Here is a 23,845-nt window from a genome sequence, read left to right as displayed (position 1 = left end):
CATTACCTACTTTTCCCAGTTAACGGACAAAATCCCAACAATTTTTTAATTTGGCACCCTATTCCAGACCTCAGTGCATCAAACCTGCTAATTACTGACAAGAAAATCATTCAAAAATATCTAATTTAATCACTTGCAACTCGAATAAACAACAGCTGAACCTATCCTTACCATCAAAATTTGGCACTTTCCAGTGTCCTTAAATAACCACCTGTTTTGACCAATGGAAAACAGGATAACAATGTATAGTTAGCCTTCAAACAGTATGTATATGGGACTCTAGATTTTTCATGTCAAACAAGGATAAAACCATGAAAGTTGCATATCAATGTAATCAGGAAAGGTAACATTGTGTAATGCAAACTTAGAATTTTAGATCTTTTTATTTATCACTGCTCACTGAAGTGACAAAGATAGCCAAAGTTTTTTAATACTAATTTTCTGCGTGGGACAATGGCACAGAGGCTAAGAACTGGTACCTGCCACCTTAAGCATTTTTTATATTGCATGTGTTTGACTTTTGATGTTATGTACATGTTTATCAGTCTTTTAAGAATTAAAAAATCTTAAATGAGAGTTATATTTCTTAATGAAACAAATTTTACAGGCTTTCAAAGAAAGGTGGTGTTTTTGCGGCATTTCATTCAAAATGTCATCTGTCACCGACAATCACAAAAAAATGCTTAAAAAATACTTCAAAGTGTTAGGCACAAATAAAAACCAAATAGATTGATTATGCAGTAAATTTTATTGAAAGAAAACATGTAAAAAGACCAAGAACATTACATGTGTATGAAAAAATATGAAAAATATTACCCCACTTTACAAATTTTCAGAGATTTTCACTTTAAAATATGTAATGAAAGTATAATTTTATCCAAGACATGTACCCATTTGTTAAAAAGGTCATTTGAAATGAAGACTTAATTGCTTTTATTTATAAATAATGTTACATTCAGTATCTATTTACCTCACATTGATTTATTATGTTAGGTTTAATATCTGACAGTCTAAGGGAGGTAATTAGTAAATATTTTGACAGCATCTATCAGCCTCTTTAAAATGACTCAGCATAGGACATAAAGTTCCAAATCTATCAACACATATGATTCAGAGGTGTTGCAACCCCATCCTTTCTATTTTTAATTCTTATTGCACTCTTCTATTTCAAATGACCCATTATTAAATTCCTTTCCATTTGATACACACAAGTTGAAAAAGTGATAGTCATTTATAATTTAAAATGGTTTTTTCTCGTCGAAGTTTCTTAAGAAATCGTTCAAAGCAAAAAACAATGTTCCAGAAGGGACATAAACACTTTCCGATACACAAGGATTCTTACAAATCAAGTGGAAACTGTTCTTTATCTTCTGATTTTAAACGTCCAAATTCACAGGAATACTTTGATGCTGTAAAAGTTCTGAGTGATAGCCAAACAGCAGACACTACACACCTGGTTCCTTCAAAAATGAGACCTGAAAAAGATAAGGAATGTGAAAATTTGGATGATTTTTCAGTATCTGAAGATTCAGAGGAAAATGTAATTGTAACATTAAAAAAATTAACAAATCTAATCATTGGATTTATGCCGCATAATTGTTCGTTCCCTAATCCAGATGTAGTCATGTCGAAAAGGTTAGGTATTTGTGTTTCAGTAAAGGTAGTATGTACAAATTGTGACTTTTCATCTGAACCTGTAAAACTTTATTCAACAATGAAGTCTCCTAGAGGCCCGGATAGTGGTGTCTTAAATAATGCATTGTTGATACCAGTGATAAAATCAAAAGTAGGTATTTCAGATATAATTACAATAATGTCTTGCCTGAACATTCAATGTTTAAGTCGGACCGTTATGCAACGAAAGGTCAACAAGATGTCAGATTTAATGGTTGACATGAATAAAAAAACAATGATCGAGAACCAAGAATATGTGAAAAAAGTCCTAGAATTAGCAGGACAAGACAATTCTTTTGATGCGGAGGTAGATTCTTCATTTAACAATCGCCCCCAAGCTGGGTTTGAAGCAGCATCGCAAACCTTCTGTCCTTTTATAGAGCAAAATACAAGTAGGAAGCTACCTGTAAATATGATAGCAGCAAATACATTATGTCCAAAATTAAATTGTAACCATAACAATGACAAATGTAAAAAAAACTACAGTACTGACGAGTCAATGGCTTCAACTGAAGGGAAATTTGTAAAACAACATTTAACTGAAATAAACAGTAAGAAAATTTTAAAGGTACGTTCTGTTACCAGTGATGCCTCTGCTCAAATTGCAAAATCTGTAAATGATTATTCTAGAGCTAATAACATACCGATTCGCCACTATAAATGCCTTGTCCACAAGTTGAGAACATTACAAAAACATTTGAGAAATATAAAACTAACCAGCTCAATGCATGGATTTGACAAGGATATTTTTGTAAGAAAGTTGGCAAGTGGTATAAGGGCCAGGATAAGACTAGAGTTCACTCGGATTAAAAGGCTCTCTGCCAATGAGTGCAGTTTTATTGAGCGCGGTAGGAGAGCAGTTGAAAATGTTATTCCATGTTTTGCAAATGATCATAGAAACTGTAGAAGAGATTCTATTGTTTGCTCTGCTCATCTATCCATGTACAATACAAGCCACTTGCCATATGCCAGGCATTTGGAACTGAACCAGAATGACATAATTAAATTGAAATCAGTCTTAGCAAAAAACTTTACCAACTCTGAGATACAGAAAATTTCCCGTCTTTCAACAACCAACAAGTGTGAAAGTTTACACAGTAAGGTATTTTCATTTGCACCAAAAAATACTATTTGGACAAGAAATTTTGAAGGTTTATGTCATTCTGCCGTCCATTCCTCATCTCTGGAAATCCTGTATATTACTTGCAAGTGCCATAGGACTAAAATACAGAAAGACGGATCCATTTATTAAAAATATGAGACTGCGGGACAAAACGGGTGAATATCATACACTCAGAAAAACTACTCGTCAGTACAAGTTTATCAGATTCAAATATAGGCGAAACAAAGGAAACAGGAAGTTGATGGCAAACTCATTATTTAACTGTGCAAATGAAAACATAATTAACGAACATCAATATGCTAACAGGAGAGACTTTACCTGAAGTTACAATATACATTTTGCGTATCCATAGTGCAACAAACATTCTGCATTATTTTTGCAAATCTTGCGCCTGTTATTTACACTTTGTGGTTCTAAAGATAAATGGTCTTTCCTTACACATAGTTCATTGTGACAAACATGTGAAACATTGAATTTATGATCAATTGGTTTAAAATTGTCATTCATAAAGTAGCTGAGTCTATGAGCAAAAATTTTAATTTTTTTCCCTCTAAATCTGGTTTCATAAACTCCATAGCCTTTTTTCTGTTGCCCTGTCCAGATCAAACATCCACTAACATATATAGTTTTTGTTTCAAAAACAGAGAAAAGCTTATTTTTTTCAATTTGTGTAAGGCTACATTTAAAAAAGTAAGACATTTGGGGTATTTACTGGTTTACACTATGAATACACAAAAAAATGCTGTTTTCCACTGAAAATATAAGCAGAGAAACATTGATACAGGGTAAATAATGTTTATCATGCATCTGTAACATTTTGTAATATCATATGCTTACTGAAAAGTCAACTGGAAGTAACATTTTTGCAACAAACACTCTCTTTCAACTTGTGTATAAAACTTGAAAATCAGTATCTGAATAGAGTTATCTTCCTTGAATTTCAAGGCATTTACAAAAAACATGAGTTCATCCCTGAAACTGTATTTTCTTACTGTTTTTGTGGTCGATTTAGGGTTAGAACACTTGAAATTATTTTTAAAGGGTGAAAGTAACCTTGTGTCTCTCATTTTAATTTCATCATGTATGTTAATGGTGGCAGAAACAAGTTTTTTTCACTAATTCACGTGCAAGTGTAGACCAAATTTAAAAAAAATTCTGTAAATAAATCTGAAAGATATAAACATGCTTTGATAATTTTTTGGTGTTCAGAATTGATTAAAATTGATAGTGAAGTACTTCTGATCAATGTTTTTTACGTGGTTTCCTTATCCCGCATTACCTACTTTTCCCAGTTAACGGACAAAATCCCAACAATTTTTTAATTTGGCACCCTATTCCAGACCTCAGTGCATCAAACCTGCTAATTACTGACAAGAAAATCATTCAAAAATATCTAATTTAATCACTTGCAACTCGAATAAACAACAGCTGAACCTATCCTTACCATCAAAATTTGGCACTTTCCAGTGTCCTTAAATAACCACCTGTTTTGACCAATGGAAAACAGGATAACAATGTATAGTTAGCCTTCAAACAGTATGTATATGGGACTCTAGATTTTTCATGTCAAACAAGGATAAAACCATGAAAGTTGCATATCAATGTAATCAGGAAAGGTAACATTGTGTAATGCAAACTTAGAATTTTAGATCTTTTTATTTATCACTGCTCACTGAAGTGACAAAGATAGCCAAAGTTTTTTAATACTAATTTTCTGCGTGGGACAATGGCACAGAGGCTAAGAACTGGTACCTGCCACCTTACAGTCAACACATCACTTTTGAAAAACATTTATTTTGTAACTTTCGTTATTTCCGGAATCGAAAAGTAATAATATTACCTGTTACAAACTGATGATGTAAAATAAAATTATTAAAAATCGCATCTCTGTAACTGCAACCTGAGGTTGTCAACTAAATATATAAGTACTTATTCACGAAGGAAACAAAACTTGGTTTTTTTTCAGTTACTGTAAACTTATAATTTTCAACACGTAAGATTGAACTATTATTGGTTTGTGTATAACATGTATAACGATAGTATATAAATGTTTATAGATTAAAATATCTATGTTCAAATTTAACATTTGCGCATTATTTTTTTTTTTATTTTTCATTGCGTGATTTAAGTGAATTTAATAACAATAATGGTTTCAATTCCTGCAAAGCTGATATAATGTATTGATTTCTTGAAACAAATCTTAAATAATTCACTTGTTTCTTTTGGTGTATTTTGTTTTCTCTAAATACATACAACAAGAGCAGTATAATACGCCCGATAACGATTTAATATGACCTCAAGCTTTGATGTATTCAGCTCAAAACTTGATTGATTTTCACGAATCTGTTCCATTACACTTGATTTACCTACAAACTTTCAGTAAGGGCTAAGATCGGCATATAAGCCAATTTGCTTCCGGCGTCAAACGTTGCCACCGAACGTTTTCTGGCTTCTTAACCGCTTCAGAATGCAATAAAATTTGTTAAAAAGACGATTTCTAGGTGCAACAATTGAGTTTTTTGCTTATCATTGTAGAAATTACATGTCCATACATTCCGCAATTCAAAATGTCGGCTTCCTTAGTTACAGACAAGGAGATAGAGAATTGTACGCTTACTATCATCCAATCAGAAACATTGATACAAAGGAATTACATTAGAATAAAAATTCTTAATCTATGTTTTGAAATTGTAATTTGGAAAAATAAGTGTTGATGGCAGATCCTTTCATCAGATATGCTTCACCATGGATCCAACAATGTGTCTGTTTTTAATGTATACTTGTAAATTGCATCTTCGGTGATGTACATGGATCCTTGGTTTAAACGAACAAAATATATGTAAAACAAGTGTTCAACCTAAAAAGTCGGCCCTATTTCTGCCTTTTGCGTGATGTAAAATTCATATTTGTTGCTTTATCAATCCTCAACCAATTTTGTTTTTCGGATGAAGACTTCAATTTGGAAAAATAATTCCTCTGTTAAAATATATGAAAAATTATGAATTCATGATCAAATCGGTATCACATGCTGTATCACCTTCGACTTATATCAGTCCCCGGGTATTCGGCTCTCGGTTTGTTATCGGACACTTGGATTTTGTCATGTTTTATTCTCTATATAACACAATCTATGCATGTTTATATTTAGTGCGATTAGGACTATGGTTTAATACAAATACAAATACAAACATTTAATTGGCACAAACTCATTAACGATAAATGGTTAAGACCCATTGCATATATAATTATTTTAATTTACATGTAACTTAGTAAAGTTACATATAGATATATCATATTATTTCACATCCTTATATCTAAACACTCTGACATGAAAGAGGAAGACAGTCTAATTAAGTAATAATGCAGAGTTATTATTTACCAATTTACAAGTAGAGAACTTTTGTCAACAGTGTAAACGTTATACTATTTTTAAAAATAACAGTTATTTATTTTTATATATTTCTCATTTCGAGGTCAATCTATTAAATTGTAATAAGAAAAGATGTGTATCTTCATTTTCCCCATTATTACAGACATACGGAAGCGTGACTATAGGTATATTTTTTGTTGTTGTTGCTATTGACTTGTTGCGTTATATTATACTTATCGATGTATTTTATGTCGACTTGTGCGGCGATACCGTAATAAGTTATGAAAAATATTGCGAAATAGTGTGCAATATCAAAACAATCCGATATGAAAAAATATTGACTTGAAGTCGAGCTTGAAGTAGATGTCGATATATTTATGCCAACATATGATGGTCTATGGTTGTTATGCAGACTTTGCGAAAGGAACGAAGTTTGTGGACGATTCCTCTACGTGGACATTTTGAATTTGCAAGCACTGATCATAAATTCTCTGTTTTACTTGTTTTAATAGAAATAAAAAAGATAAGTGAAAATATTAGATTTTGAAAACCGCAAAGATCATCAAATGTTATCTCTACCTTGACACAATTTACAGTCAACATATCATTTTCGAAAAACATCTATTTTGTAACGTAATAGTATCTGCTACAAACTGATAATGTAACATACATAATTATAAATAGCATGTCTGTAACTACCACCTGCTGTTGTCAACTAAATAAATAAGAACCAATTCACGACGGAAACAAAACTTGCCTTTTTCTAAAAATAGAGTTACTGTAAACTATTTATAAATAACACATTTTCTCATGAAAATTTTCAAAACGTAGGATTGTTCTATTTCTGGTTTGTGTATAACGATTATTCTATAAATGTTTATAGATTAAGATATCTATGTTCAAATTTAACATTTGTGCATCATTTTTTTTTATTTTTCATAGCGTGATTTAAGTGAATTCAATAACAATAATGGTTTCAATTCCTGCAAAGTTGATATATGGTATTAAATTCTTAAAAAACAAATGTTTCTTTTGGTGTATTTTGTTTTCTCTAACTAAATGCATACAACAAGAGCAGTATAATATGCCCGATAACGATTTAATATGACCTCAAGCTTTGATGTATTCGTATATCGCTCAAAACTCGATTGATTTTCACGTATTTGTTCCATAACACTTGATTTACTTACAAGCTTTTATGAAGGGTTAATGTAATGAGGCAGTGAGTATGGTATTTTTACCATGGAATTGTCAGTTTGTTTTCGACTTATGAGTTTGAATATTTCTTTAGTATATTTCGCCTCCCTTTGATCGACATATAAGCCAATATGTAACAATTTGCAACTTTGCAAAATATACACTCGTATACTAATTGTGGATCTAGATTGTTCATTTTCACTTTCGTAAGCGAGTACTGCTATTGTAGAATAAAGGATGTTAAAAAAATCATTTTAATACATGAATAAAACATGTTTAGCTCAGCTCCATTCTTTATATGTGCCTGTCTCAAATCTAAAACATGTCGTTCAGTAGTCGTCGATGGTATAACCGCCGTTTAGTTCATTCATTTTTGCGTTGTGAAGCGATTAACAACATCAAACTGAGAGAAACTGCATAAAACTGATATTAGTTATTTAGATATGCTGAATTAAGTACACAATGTGTATACAAAAAATGTATTGTTCACGTTTTATTTATGTTAAGTTATCACTATAACTTTGGGGAAAGAGTTCATGGGACACAGGTTATGCCCCGCTTACATATAACGTATACGGGATATAATTTATGAACGGTAAAAGTGGCGCTATCAAAATTTGTATTTGATCTGAGTTAAAATTGTTGTAGCGTCATTTTTTTTATCGTCCAAGAGTTATGCCTTTTTATAAATGAAAAACGGATGCTGAATTTTTCGTTTCCGTTTTCTAACCTGAGTGCGCCTTTACCAAATATTATGAAACGTTTACACAATGTTTCTATCCAAAAAACTCAGATCAAAGTCCTGTGAGTTATTGTAATAAGCATATTGAATAGGAATCATGACATTTCGTTGAGGCAAACTTCAGCAATGTTTCAATTTGTTACGGGGCACAACTTAAAAAGGGTAAAAGTGATGTCACCAAAATTCAAAGAGAGGCAAAAGATACCAGAGGGATATTCAAACTCGAATATAAACTGACTAAGTCATGGATAAAAAAAGAAAAGACAGACAAACATACATATGGCTCTGTCTTGTTGCTCATGTAAGTTCCAGCCCGGTAATAATTTTATTACGGTAGGTCACATTCGTTAAAAGGGAACAAGATGGTAGCTACGACGTTATGAACATATCTGCTATCATCTGTGAAACGGATATTCCTTAACGGTCAACAAACTCATGATGGCATCCGTAAAAGTTACGAAGGGACGATTTAAACTTCACCACTTCGAACTCTTGGTTTCATAGATTCCTTATGAGCAGCAACTCTCTATCAAAAAATCAGGATGTGTAATACAAGCCATTCAATATCGTAACACCTGGGAGATATATACTCCGTATGCAGGTGCTGCATCATTTATTCCTGTATCAATCTTAAATGCTCAGATGTAGCGTCTAGGGCATCATGTTACGAATTTCGTGTAATTTCATAAAAGGGACTGTCACACGTTCATGTGTGAGCTTTACTTGTATTTTAAAGGCTTCGCTATGACTAGATTATAAGCAATAAAAAGATTTGCCATTTGTTTAGGTATGCGTGTGTAGGGATTTTATGTTATGTATTAATATAATCCTTCTTCCTATAGTGTGTGAGGCTTTCACATGCCGGACTTTAAAGTTATTGTGAGACTGCCTATTCTAGAGGTGACGTGAACCAGATGTGGATACAAGGAAAATCCTAAGATCTTTTAGAGTACATATAATCTAAGACTCCTTCACCTTGCAATAAAATTGAGAATGGAAATGGGGAATGTGTCAAAGTGACAGCAAACCGACCATAGACCAGACAGCAGCAGAAGGTCACCAATAGGTTTTCAATACAGCGAGAAACTCCCGCACCCGGAGGCGTCCTTCAGCTGGCACCTAAACAAATATATATACTAGTTCAGTGATAATGGACGTTATACTAAACCCCAAATTTTACACAAGAAACTAAAATTAAAAATCATACAAGACTAACAAAATCCAGAGGCTCCTGACTTGAGACAGGCGCAAAAATGCGGCGGGGTTAAACATGTTTTGCAATAGTATTAAAACATTTGACTACACTTTACACAAGTATTCCCAATTCCAAACTAAAAGATTAATTAATCAAAAGAGTAGGTATTGCTTTGTTTCCTAAAAAAAAAGGCCAACGTAGATACAAGTTTATCCTGATGCAGAGTAATGTCTTGCAATTTGATTGGCTGACATTGTCCTAATAAATTTTTTTATTACGTAAATTGGAATTATCTCCCTTGTACGATTTACCTAATAAAAAATATTTAGTTTCTTAATAGTTCTTATATTTTTCATTTTTCACAGTTTTAAACTAAATATCTAAATATATTTGGTTGATATTGTCATAATAATTGAATTTAAAAATAATAATATGTAATATAACAAAATCATGATAAATTCGCTACACAGTGTGCAATTGTTTATCGAGTCAATAAAATGCATATCGGGTTTGGCTTCGCCTCACCCGATATAAACTTTATTGACCCGATAAATTCTCGTATTAGAACAATTGCATGCTGTGAAACTAATAATCTTGTCTTAGGGAAGGATAAATCCGACTTTGTAAAGAGTCACTCTAATACACACAAAATATTCTCTGAAACTGACATTATCAAGATGTTTGATTTCTTGATTGACAACATTTTTGTTGCGTTTGGAGGACGCGTTTTTTCAACAGACTTTTTGCATTCTAATGCGAACCAATAGTGCCCCTCTTCTTGCCGACTTGTTCCTTTATCAGTATGAGGCTGACTTCATACATTAACTTCTTATGAAGAAAGATAGCAATATCCTTTAACTTTACTTTCCGCTATATAGAGGATGTTCTCTCATTAAATAATTCAAAATTTGATGACTATGTTGAACGCATCTATCCCATCGAACTAACGACAAAGGATACAACAGATACTGTTAATTCTGTCTCATATATTGACTTACATCTAGAATTGACAATGAGGGTCGGTTGAAAACAAAACTTTACGACAAAAAAGATGATTTCACCTTCCCATTTGTGAACTTTCCATTTCTATATGGCAACATTCCATCAGCGCCTGCATACGAGTATATATCTCCCAATTGCTACGATATTCCCGGGCTTGTATTTCATATCATGGTTTTTTTTATTGAGGATTGCTGCTCACAATGAAGCTATTTAACCAAGAGTTCCAAATGATGAAGTTGAAATCATCTCTTCGAAAATTTTACTGACGCCATCACGTGTTGGTTGACCGTTAAGGAATTACCGTTTCCCAGATGATATCGGATGTGTTCCTGATGTCCTAACTACAATCTCCTTCCCTTTTCACGAATGTGACATACCGAATTAAACTATTTACCGGGTTTGTAATAACATAAGCAACACATGTGGAGCCGGATCTGCTTACCCTTCCGGAGCACCTGAGATCACCCCCAGTTCTTGGTGGGGTGCGCGTTGATTAGTATTATATTTTCTACGTTGTATCTTGTGTACTATTATTTGTCTGGTTGTTTATTCCTTTGTTAGCCATGGCGTTGTCAGTTTATTTTCGATATATGAGTTTGACTGTTCCTCTGGTATCTTTCTTCCCTCTTTTACCATTCTTGTAAATGACTAATTGTTTAATGAAGACAGTATCGTTATTCACACCGTTTATTTTATCTTCAACTAATACATTACAATAAAATATGACCACATGTTATACTACTGTACAATATTAAAGTTTACATCGGACATATTATTATAATTGTTTTAGTGGCTTAATTCAGTTTCAGAGAGGCTGAATGTGTAAAGACAATTTGTCAGAGTCAAGTAGTGCAACATATTCGATTTCAAATTTTTCATTCCATCTATTCTCAATGACGACATATGGAAGACTACCACATGGTATTACTGTTACGTCAGCAACATTTGGATGAGAGATCAAATCGTTCAGAATTATCCCATTAGATGGCTCCTCTGATGTTTCGTGTACTACTTGTTTCCAACAGTCCTGTGTTATCTGATTTCCATTTGAATTAGTTCCGACAGTGAGCAAACATAAAGGACTTGACGAAAGTGTCCCAGAAGCAACAGCAATACCTCCAGCCATTGCAGATCCAACACTTCCTGCAGACAAGCCTCCTACTAGAGCACCTGTGAAAGCACTGGCTGCAGTTTTAGTAGCAACAGCTCCAGCAATAGCTCCTGATGATGTACCGGTTCCCACAGCTGTTGCCATGGCAACCTTGAGAGGTTGAGATTGAATCCAAAGTTTTACACCTGTAGCAACAACCCCCGCAGCGGAACCAACAACTGCAGGTAAAGCATTACCAGTAGAGGTGATTATGAACGCACACGAACCGGCTGTTAATATCGTCATCTAAAATATATAATAACAAATATTTTATTTTAGTAATACCCTTCTTTGTTAATTGGATTCAGATGGTTGAGGAATAAATCAAGATTTGTTTTAAGCATCATTATTTAGAGAATGAATATAATCTTCTGATCTACTGTATATCCGTATTTCTGAACACAATTTATTTCTTCTTCAATGGGTTTTAATCAGATTAAACTTTTTTTCGGGTCTCCCATCCCCCCAAACCCCTTAGTTACATTGACAAGCAGCTTTCTAGTTCAATCTCCTCACATCCACACAAATCCGTATGTGCTAAGTAATGCGCCCATGTAATAGATCTTCAATTGATGAACAAAACGATGTGTGCTGCCTTTATTTTTAATATAAGAAGACGATGCCATTCGTTTTCACTTTATTCTGGCTTTTTGGAACTTATAAAATGGTCGTTCAGCTACATGGATCGTGCTCTTTCTTAATCTATAAGGAACTTTTAGTTTTTTTGGTTTTTTTTATGTTTGATAAGTTCTTCAATTTTATTAATACGTTTTGGATTATAAATTATTTAGCTTAAACTATTAATACTGATTCAATCGTATATTTACATTACGTATTTTTACGGACGCCATTATGTCTATAGAAGTAAACAATTTACAGAGACTATCAACTATGTGTCGATAGTGTTTTTTGTTCAATAAGACACACGGAAATTTTATATGAAAATAGATATAATCGCGTATAAACGTCTGCAATAACACAAACGGTACCAATTTTCCTGCACCAGATGCACATTTCGACAATACATGTCTCTTCAGTGATGCTCGTGGCCAAAATATTTGAAATCTAAAGCTTATATAAAAGATGAAGAGCTATAATCAAATTAGACTGATGAATTAATTACCTTAACGATGCACATAGAATATCTACTTAATTTAATAATCATTTATGTTAAAACACTAACCTTGTTTAAATGATGCCAAGCGACCACTGAATCAACCACCAAATGATAACAAAAGTTTCCGTTAAGTTGTTATCAATCATATAAAAATAACACCAGTACAATAACGGAAAACCAAATTCTTATACTGACTTATAAATAGTACTCAGTTACGATATATGTATGCAATACAACGTTATGCCAATCGCCTATCGTATATACCCCAAATAATAACAATACGCTTCGATGAAAATTTTTAACCTACATATAAAAAATAACGCTAGTACAAAAAACGAAATTACCGAATTGGAAATTTCCTCTTACACTGATTTATAAATAATATTGGAAATTTCTTCTTTCACTGATTTATAAATAATATTGGAAATTTCTTCTTTCACTAATTTATAAATAGTAATCATCTATCAGGTAGGATATAATATGTAGGCAATACAACGTGATGTATTCTTGACGGTGGGTACTGACAAAACGGTAAGTATGGTAAATTAACATTCATGTTTTAAGGGAGATATCGTTGAAATTCGCTGAATATTTATTTTTTTTTGTGGAGTTTTTTAAGAACATTATTTTTTTTTTATGATTGTAGATTAATATCAAAATGAACTTAAATATTTCGGAATGACCAATTCATTTGATAATCAAAAAAAATCTTGTAAAAAGAATAATGGCAATACCTTTTTTATCTTTCATAGCTAAAATGGTCATTGCAACGACTGCTTGTGCTGCTGCAATTATATCAGGAGGTGCAGCTGTGCCTTTTATTGGTTCAATTGCTGCATCTGGTGGCACTTTGGGCGGTGCTGCTGGAATGGGTGCTGGGACTGCCTCCGCTGTTGCAGGTGCAGTTGGAGCAGCAGCTTCTGGTGGAGCGATTGCAGGAGCAACAGCAACAGGAACAGCAGCTGGGGCCGGAATTGGCGCTGCTGTTGGAGGGACTGCCGCAGCAGGAGTTGGAGGAAGTTCTGCTGGCGGTAATATTTAAAATTCATCAAGCAAGATTTACACTTGCGGGCAGATTTTTTTATTCATTATGTACTACCAAAAATACTTTACCAAATGATGACATAACGTTGCTAATTATCGTTACCAGTTGAAGAATAAGTCATTCGCATTTCTGCATTTCTACTCTAGAGTGATATTCAACTTATTTGGTGGAATATTGGTGTCATTTATATATATATCGATGCTGTTCAGAATAATATTAGTAACATAGTGTGCTATTGATCTGATACGGTATATAGGGAGTCAGTGCATTCCATATGGGGTGAGATCGAATGTCCAATCCCCATATGATTTACTGACCCAATATACTAAGTATACCGTAATTAAGTCACAAGCACACTATGTAACGAATTTATCTTACCGACTACTAGTATCTTTTAAAACATGTAGTATTTAGACTAATGACCTATCAAAGTGAGCAAGTCTTCAATGTCGTTAGCATTAAGAAACTACTTCCATTGGTTTTTCAAGAACAAATGTCAAAAATGACAACTTGTTAGCTTTAAATGTGTTTATGAATTTATTTCAATCTTTCATCATCAAATTCATCGTCTGTTGAAACCTTTAAGATTTTTTCTCAGTACCGTTTTGTTTTTATAAAGGGACGTAATACCACCACTAATCGTGTATCGAAATAAGCCTCGCCTACTAACCTTACATGAAATATACACGGTGTCTACGCCGTTGCTTTTTACCAATCATATTCCTAAAAATGTATAGGAAGTAAGATAACTACTCAGATATTCCTTCTCTTCTTTTCTCTTTTTAAAAAACAGAAAAACATTAACTGGTTGGTGATTATTTTCCTGCGCATGCCTGGTTTAACAATATTGTTGATAATTAAAAAACATATTTTCTAATTTCATAATAATTTTCCAATTATATATATGTAAGTAATATTTTTCAATTTTTATTTTTAATTTTTGGTGTAAGATAAAAATAAGATACATATTTAAACATGTAGGTATTTTTAAGTGTGAAGGAGAATTTCTCTTGTAATTTTCTCCTTAATGCACTCAGTAATGGTGCTACAGGCTATTGGTTCAGGTAATTTGTTCCAGTCTTTTGTAGTTTGGCAGAAAAAAAATGAAACTGTCTTTGCTGCATCGAATTTGTCTAGACCTGGTGTTTGATTTGCTTTTAACTAGTATTTTAATATATGGTATGGCAATTTAGTTGTTTGTAATTCTATGGAACATATTTAATCTCCTTTTGAGTATTCTTTCTTGTAACGATGGCCAGTGAGGTGTGTTAAGCATTTTTGTTACATTTTTTAGTATATTGGTATTTAGAGCATACATATCTTGCTGCACGTCTTTGGACTTTTTTTATGGAGTTAATGTTCTCTGTTGTGTCAGGGTCCTAGACAGTGCAGCAGTATTCTAGTTTCGGTCTTATAATGGCTTGGTATGCTCGGACTTTGATGGTTACTGAGTTTGTTTTTAGATTTCTTCTGATGAATGCAAGGGTCTTATTTGCTTTCGATGTCATGTTCTGAATGTGTTTGTTCCACTTTAAATTTGATTATATACTAATGGCTAGATATTTTGCATTTTTAGCTGAATCAAGAATGTGACCATGCATATTATAATAAAAATGAATAGGTCTTTTCTTTTTGGTCACTCGAAGTATGTTGCATGTGTCAGAATGGAACTGCATTAGCCAGTCCTATTTCCACTTGATTGCCCCTACTAGGTCTTCATGGAGTTTAAGGCAATCTGATGTTGATTTCATCTGTCGGTAAATGATACTGTCGTCAGCAAAGAGCCTAATTTGACTGTGATGTAAATAGTCTGGTAAGTCATTGGTGTGTATTAAAAATAGTATTGGACCTTATATAGTACCCTGGGGAACACCTGATGTAACTGGTATGTTGTCAGAGGAATGGTTTTCTAATATGACTGTTTGTGTACGATTAGATACGAAATATTTCATCCAGTTTGTAGCTTGTTCCGATACACCAAAACAGTTAAGTTTATATAGTAGACAGTTGTGTGGAACTTTATCAAAGGGTTTTCCGAAATCCATGATGATTAGATCGGTTTGTATATTTTTATCGTAATTTGATGACAGCTGGTGAATTAGTGAAATTATCTGGGATTCGCAAGATCTATTTGCCCTGAATCCGTGTTGCAAGTCATGAAGTTTGTTGTTTGATTCAAGGTGTTTTATGATGTTGCTTGCAAGTATGTGCTCTAATAATTTGCAGGAAATACATGTTAATTAGTTGATCTATAGTCACCAGGATGATGTGTGTCTCCTTTTTTGAAAACAGGTGTTAATTATGCGTGATTTCAATCATGTGGTACTTTTCCTGTTTGTATTGATTTTGTAAAAATTAGAGTGAGTATGTCTGTGCATGTGTTCATGGTTTTTTTTAACACTATTACAGTTATGTTATCTGGTCCTGTTGCATTTTTATGATTTATATTTTTAATGAATTTATAGATGCCTTCTCTGTTGATGTATATGTTGTCCATTATTGGATTTGTTGATGGACCTTTGTCAGAGATTACTGTATTAGTCTGATATGTAAAAGCAGATTTAAATTGTTCATTTCATATATTTGCTTTTTCCAAGGGGTCTGTATATAGTAAACCTTCACTTTTAAGAGGAGCAATACCAGTGTTTTCATTGTTTTGGCCTTTTATGTATGAAAAAAGTTGTTGAGGTCGTTTGTTGAATCTCTGATTTTCAGGTTCTTGTATTTCAATGTTAAAAATTATGTTTTCGATATATTTCCAATAGGCATTTCTCATCTCTTTCTGTAATTGTGTTTTAATTTGTTTGAAATTATTAAGGTGTTTACCATGAAGTTTTTTTTCTTTTTATATAATTTGTTTTTCTAATTTATAAGTTTTTTCAAGTTTAAATCTATCCACGGTAGGTGAGTTTTATTTCCTATTAGCTTAATTGGTATATGCTTTTAGAACCTTTCTGTTGTTTTTGTTTTAAAGTAATTCCACATAATGTCTATTTCAAGTTCTAACTGGTGTTCTTCCATATGTGTTTTTGTTTCTTTCAGATCTTTTTCATGTTTTCCTAGTCTGCTTTCTTGTAAATGAATACCTTGTGTGGTGACTGTTTAGCTTTCGAAAGGAAATGGTTAATTTCAATGAAAATTATGTCATGGTCTCCTAGTAGTGGTAATGTTTCTACTCTGTTTACTAGGGATGGATTTGACATGCACAGTAGATCAAGTGTGCGGTCATTTCTTGTTTGTTTGTCAACTACCTGTGTGAGAATGTGATCTTGTAGTATGTCTAATATGTGTTGCTGAAGAGAAGCATCTGGTTTACTAGGTACTACCGATGAATTTGACCAGTCAATATTGCCTAAATTGAAATCGCCATTGAGCATGATATTTGCACTGGATATGTTGCATATCCTATTAAGTGAGGTACTTAGATGTTGTAGTGATTCGCCTTTGTCTGATGGTGGCCTATAGTATGCTCCAAGATAAGTGGTTTTATTTCCTTTTGGGGTTATTTTTGCCCAGATTAATTCACAATTTGTGTCTAGTTCAGGCACCTGTGATGTAATCAGTGTGTTGGTGATTATAGTATAACTAATCGCCGTATTTGAATATCAAAAATAAGACAACGCGTGACCGAACGACGCATGGATTAAACGAGTGCGCAGCACGAGTTTAATCCATAGCGGCGTTCGGTCACAAGTTGTCTTATTTTTTATATTCAAATACGGCGATTAGTTATTCTTTTTATTACATTGGCAAATGGCTTTTTTTATGAAATTAATGTAGAAAATGTAAGGAACTATATCTTTTTCCTACGCATTGACAATTTGTTTTGATCCGACGTTATCGACGTCTTGACAACGCCTATTGTTGTATGACGTCAGAGAGTGAAATAACCACGTTTATTTCACATGTGAAATTATCGGTTTTTATTTAACTGGGAAATCAATGTAATTCATTGCAACCAATGTAATAATTGCGAGTAACCACCTCCATAGCCATCTTTTCTGTGTTTAAAGTGTAGATGCATGGTGTATTTGGATAGTTAAATATATTCATATGCTGATGTGTCATTTGAAAGCCAGGTTTCAGTACCAAATATAACATCAGGTTTGCCTTTCTGTGTCTCCCTTTTTTAATTTTCATATTCAATTTACTCCTTTTAATAGGTTATACATTTATCAGTTAGTTTGATATGCTCGTGTGTTTGCAAGTAAGTCTATAATCGCAAGGAACGTAATATTTCCAAAACCAAAAGTAAAATTATCCAAGAGATAAAATAGTGAAATTTTAAATGAATTTTTACACAATTACAGGGATTTGTCATGCAAGCAGGTACTTCAACAGAGAATTTCACACTAAGTTGTTAATGGTAATATTATTTACAATCAAACACAAAGAGAATTATTTCTTTTTTTCTCAAAAGACACACTGTTTGACGTTATATGTCGTAACTTTAATCATTGCGTCTTGTATTTTAGCTTAATAACAGTTCGTTTTTAACAGCGTCGAAAACATGTCTAATTTTGATTCTATTCTTAATTGGAAAATGAAATTATTCTGAAACACATTTCCATTAATCCGTTTGTGTAGTGACATATTTTTAGCGTTCCAAAGGGTCGCGTTTTCCTGTGTTCTTCATTTCGTCGCAGTTTAAAAACTACCCAGAAGTTAAGCAGCTGCATTTTCTATAATAGTGTATGAAAGTATGATTTAGTGCTTTGAGCTTGTTTAATTAACTGCAAGCATTCTTTAACATGGTTGTATTAAGGGTTAAATTCAAAGTCTAATTCTTGGGGTTCTTCCATATGCTGAATCTAACGGTATATTTAGATTTTGGAATTTGGGCCCCGTTTTTTATATTGGTCAGAACTGAGGTCCAAAGGCAATATTTATTTTTTTTTTATTTCGAATAAAATTGAATTCTTGTGATTCTTTGATATGCTGAATCAAAAAGTAATTTAGATTTTTTTATTATAGGCCAGGCCAGGTTTACAAATTGGTCCACATTAAGTTCCAAAGTGTCCAAAATTGAACTTAGTTTGATTTTAAAAGATTGAATTCAAGTGGTTTTTGAAATGCTCACTCTAAACATGTATTTAGATTTTTGATTTAAGGCCCTATTTTCAAGTTTCAAAGTTTAATCTATGGTGTTATTTAATATGCTGTTTCCAATTTTTTGGCTTTTTCACCCCACTGAATTGAGATCAAAAGGGCCCTTGATTGAATTTTGTTTGATGAATTCTTGGAGTTTCTTTATATGCTGAATCTAACCATGTATTTAGATTTATGATATTGTACCATAATAGGTAAAAGTCCAATTTCATTTTTTTTTTTCAGGTCTTAGACAACATTCATTCTGTCTCATAAAACTTTGCTATATTAAATATCTAATGACAATCCGAAATTCAGAGCTGATTCAAACTTGAACGTAGTGTCCATATTTGCCCAAAATGTTAAGGGCTTGAACTCGGGGGTTGTATCTAGCTGCGTCTTTGTTTTGTTTTCTGTCAAGTTTTCTGACATTCTGATATCATTTTAGCTGCCCTGTTTGCAGCTGGAACTGGAGGAATTGGATTATTGGTTGTAGGAACGAGTACGACACAAGATGATGAACATATAACATACGATTGCTGGAAACCAGTAGTACATGACGTATCCGAGGAACTATCCAATGGGATGTATCTCAAGGACCTTCTAAGTCATGAAAACATACAAAAAGTAACAATGGTCACAGACTGTTCTACAAGTTTACCGAACATTGTGATTGAAAATATATGGAAAGAAGAATTCCAGATTGAGTACATGATGTTAAACACCACCGAGGAGATAGTGTGCCATGCAAAACAATTGTAAAATGTCCGTTTAAAATAACTGATTAAAGACATAGGCATGGGCATATTTCAGTAGTCCACTAGCATTGCCTGATTTTGTAATATGATAATTAATCCATTAGTACACAAGTTGGCAATTAAACAAAACATGATTTATAATAATCTATTTGCCAATTACCGATTTAATTATGTTATTTAACAAGTTGTTTGCCTCTAAACTACAAAATTTCGATGCTGCCCATGCAAATTTCTTCTTTAAGTTTGTTGTCCATATGAGTGTTTAAAACCAATTTTCAATAAAAAGTAACTATTGAATTCAAAATGTTTTACCTTAACAGAAAAATGAATGTAATTAAAAGGTTTGAAAGTCATGAAAAACTTAGATTATACACATCATGTACTTCTAAATTGATCTAAATTTGCACTTTCCGCTAGCTCTCGATTGTCAATAAAATTGGATGCCACTCCTAAGAAAAATAACTCGAACAAATAGATCTCCAATACGGAATTGGCAAATAGACTGTTGACTATTGCACATGTACATAAACAAATAAAAAATATTAAAATATTAAATTATAATATTATTTCTGTGTAACTCTTCCTAGTTAGTGGAGAAAAATACTAGTCTTATTTTTAATGCCTTTCTATGATATGATAAGTATCTACGACGATGCTGCACAAACAGAAGAAATATAAAAGTCTTAAATGATAGTCAATTGATACCAAAGGGATAACTCATAAATCGAAAACGAACGCCCTTTTCTGTGTGTGCCTGTCCTATTTGTTTATGTGTTCCTTACTTTGTACATAAATCAGGCCGTTCGTTTTCTCGATTGATTTTTTTTTATATTTGTCATGTCGATGCCCTTTATTGTTGCTTATGCGGTATTGGCTTTGCCCATTGTTGAAGGCCTTACGGTGACCTTTCTATGTCATTTGGTCTCTGAATGAGATTTGTCTCATTGGCAATCATACAATATCTTATTATTTTTATATTGACAATACCAAGGCAAAAAAGGAAAAGCGACCAAAAACGGAAAAAAATATGCTAAACACAACATAGAAAACTAAAGACCCAAAGGATGGTAAACTGATCCTGTTCCATGTGTGACACCCCTCGTGTTGCTCCCGGTTTCAAGTCTTATTCGGTAGGTCACATCCGCGGAATGTGTGACACCCCTCGTGTTGCTCCCGGTTTCAAGTCTTATTCGGTAGGTCACATCCGCGGAATGTGTGACACCCCTCGTGTTACTCCCGGTTTCAAGTCTTATGGTGTCAGACCACCAATTAAAAATCCCTATCTGTTCAATCAAATTTTTCAATTTTCACAGCTTTCTAAATATTTTACCTTAAGTTTAACTTCATAGAAACCAGGTATATCCTTAATTGTACATGTATCAGCTTTTTACATGCCAATTTTCACCATACCTTTAAAGCCTTCTAACAAAATAACTGACCATCAAACAGAGGTACTCCAAAAAATAACCTGGTTTTCTGGAAATCTAAAATTAGTATACTATGGAGCGCATTAATCCTCAATTTTTAATGCAAACTCATAGACAAGTAAATTTTGGCTCAAAATGATCTAGATATATTTCTCTTTCACCAAACGTTTCATTTCTGCAAATTTGTTGGTTAGTTTAAGTAAACAAGGACATCAAAAGCACTATTTTGTGTCAGAGTAGGGCTACTTTTACATACGTTCTAAATTGGAGGGAGTAATTGGTGGTCTGACACCTTATTCGGTAGATCACATCCGCGACAAAGATAACGGGGTTGGGGTTACGCCAATTGGGACATATCCAATACTAATTAGATTTGTTGATTGATTGTTTCTACAGACTCCTAATTATATATTGATATTGGTATCAAAATCAAGTGTCATTTATCTAGTAACTATTACTTGTAAAAATTTCTTCAGAGGTGATGTGACTTTATTTAATAGTTAAGAAAGGTAATGCAAATAAAAGCAATATGAATTAACCTACGTTTTAATCTTAAAAATAACAGGACATAAAAACAATGAAAGAGAAATCTCAAAACAGTGATTTGTCAATGCTTAAAACATTTAAAAGGAGTAAGTCCGTTAAAGGCTATATTTGGCTCCAAAAATTAAGTGCAATGTTTCAATATATATAAAATGCATTATTTTATTAAAAAGACATGTAAACATATGAACGAGAACTTATTTTGTCCAGCTTTTCTTTTGAAACAATAACGTTTACAACACAAATAGACCAAAATTAGACATTTTGGCTTTTGACAAAATTGTCTGAAATTTGACTAAATATAGAAGTGGGAAACACAGAGTGCAGGCTTCAGCAAACTAGATATTATCCCAGTTAGATCCGTAAAATGTTATGGCAAGCATTATGTTAAAAGATCTTTTATTTTCGACACATACGCTAGAAATAAGTATCTAGTGCAAAATTCTATTGAAATTTACCTGATTTTATTGAATTTTCGTGGAAGAGCTAAATGTGAACTTTTTAGATGCTTGATTTTTTTATTAGATGTTATTTTGTTTTTAACTAAATATCAGTAACTGATAGAGCTCTCAGAGTCTTTTTTTGTGGTGACGTATAAAAACCCTGCACATCCAGTCCGGATTTTTTTATCTGTCTTTCTGCTTTGTATCGATCAGATGAGTTATGTTTCAACTTAATTTTATAGTGTGTTCTTCTGTTATACTGTAACACCACTGTCCTAGTTTTACTGTTAAACTATTGTCCTAGTTTGTGGGAGGACTGGTGCCTGCAAACTGGTTGTACCCCTCCATTACATTTATCATTTTGGGGCCTTTTATATCTGACTATGCGGTATTGGTTTTGCTCAGTGTTTAAGGACGTATGGTAACATATAGTTGTTATCTTCTATGGCATTTGGTATCTAGTGTTGATTTGTCTCATTGGCAATCATCAACATCTTCTTATTTTTATATGTTTTAGAAATTTATACACCTGAACTCATTTTTTATTAAACGTATTATAAAATCAAACATGTATAGTACCCACTAATTTTTTAATATTGATATAAAACATGGCAATATTCATTTCAAAATTTATGAATAATGTGATGACTTTCTTGTTGGTGATTTTCCGTCGGCTCCTATCTCTTACTTAATTCCATGTAAAAAATTCTGCAAGGGTGAACATCAAATTGCATTATCCCTCATACAACGGAAATTCGTGATTATGTGACTCTATTTAAATAGCTAAACCGTGATTCAATAAAATAATAAACTATATACACATTTGCAAATATGCTTTTTGTTAAACATTTGTTTGTTTTGAGATTGTGACACAGTGATGACTGCTGTACCCATATTTTGACTATTTTACCTTTTATGTCTGTTTTGTTCACGCATCGTTGTAAATATAGTTGTAAATATAAAGGAATTTGATGCGACTGTCATACAAGTGAGAGGTTTAGCGCTATAGATCCAGATTCAATTCACCATTTTCTACATTTGAAAATGCCTGTACCAAGTCAGGAATATGACAGTTGTTGTCTATTCGTTTGATGTGTTTTATCATCTGAGGTTGTTATTTGATTAGGTACTTTTCGTTTTGAATTTTCCTCGGAGTACAGTATTTTTGTGATTTTACTATTTGCATTGAAAATTGTCATTCAAAAATCTTGTACTTCGGTACTGACATGATTTATAACAAACCTTTTTCTTGAATCGTTTGTTCATAAATAAATCAATAATAAAAAAAATCAGGTACATTTTCGTTTGTGTTTTTATTTGTTCCACTTTAGAGTTTCTGTTGTTTCGTTGTTTTCCTCTTATAGTTGATGTATTGCCCTCGGTTTTAGTTTGTAACCCGGATATGTTTTTTATCAATCGATTTATAACTTTTGAACAACGATATACTAATTTATTTAGTGACCACCTGCGGGTGTGGGATTTTCTCGCTGCGTAGAGACCGGACTTGCACTTTTTGTAATCAAAATCAATTTTGTGTATAATTTTGTGTATACAAAATTCAATTCTGTCATAACAAAATCATTTTTGTCTTACAAAACTATGTGACTTGTTTTAGGAGAACTTCAATTTTGTAATGACAAAATTCTTTTTTGTAGACAAAATTCTTTTTTGTAGACAAAATTTATTTTTGTCAAGACAAAAGTCAATTTTGTCAAAAAGGTATGCAAATTTAAACTTATTTGCATACAAAATTTACTTTCGTTTCCTGATATGGAAATTAAAACACAAAATTCAATTTTGTGAGACAAAATTCAATATTGTGACGACAAAATTTTTTGAAGTCAATTTTGTCTCACAAAAGTCAATTTTTTGTCACGAAAGTAGATTTTGTATGCAAATTTGTCACAGAATCCAAACTAAACTAATTTGCATAAAAAATTGACTTTTGTCACCCAATTTTCAAATTAGGTA

At 32.7% G+C, this 23,845-nt stretch overlaps 2 protein-coding genes and 2 long non-coding RNA genes across 4 annotated transcripts; 1 reads left to right on the top strand and 3 right to left on the bottom strand.

Moving 5' to 3' along the window:
* Positions 1-729: 729 nt before the first annotated feature.
* LOC143080633 (uncharacterized) lies at positions 730-4,072 on the bottom strand. Its single transcript, XR_012979748.1, has 2 exons — positions 3,635-4,072; positions 730-1,475 (listed from the first exon to the last, which is right to left on the bottom strand). It is a non-coding gene; the product is annotated as an uncharacterized LOC143080633 (long non-coding RNA).
* Positions 4,073-10,974: 6,902 nt separating this feature from the next.
* On the bottom strand, positions 10,975-12,792 carry LOC143080631 (uncharacterized). Its single transcript, XM_076256563.1, has 2 exons — positions 12,637-12,792; positions 10,975-11,699 (listed from the first exon to the last, which is right to left on the bottom strand). Exon 2 carries the CDS (start codon positions 11,697-11,699, stop codon positions 11,109-11,111), a length of 591 nt encoding a protein of 196 aa, XP_076112678.1. The 5' UTR covers positions 12,637-12,792; the 3' UTR covers positions 10,975-11,108.
* Positions 12,793-13,018: 226 nt separating this feature from the next.
* LOC143080629 (uncharacterized) lies at positions 13,019-20,016 on the top strand. Its single transcript, XM_076256562.1, has 3 exons — positions 13,019-13,101; positions 13,323-13,601; positions 19,152-20,016. The coding sequence occupies exons 2-3, from the start codon at positions 13,328-13,330 to the stop codon at positions 19,463-19,465; spliced, it is 588 nt and encodes a 195-aa protein (XP_076112677.1). The 5' UTR covers positions 13,019-13,101; positions 13,323-13,327; the 3' UTR covers positions 19,466-20,016.
* On the bottom strand, positions 19,568-21,443 carry LOC143080630 (uncharacterized). Its single transcript, XR_012979747.1, has 2 exons — positions 21,181-21,443; positions 19,568-20,709 (listed from the first exon to the last, which is right to left on the bottom strand). It is a non-coding gene; the product is annotated as an uncharacterized LOC143080630 (long non-coding RNA).
* Positions 21,444-23,845: the final 2,402 nt, after the last annotated feature.

Source organism: Mytilus galloprovincialis, chromosome 6, assembly GCF_965363235.1.
Source record: "Mytilus galloprovincialis chromosome 6, xbMytGall1.hap1.1, whole genome shotgun sequence".
NCBI lineage: Eukaryota > Metazoa > Mollusca > Bivalvia > Mytilida > Mytilidae > Mytilus > Mytilus galloprovincialis.
This window is presented reverse-complemented; position numbering and strand designations above follow the sequence as displayed.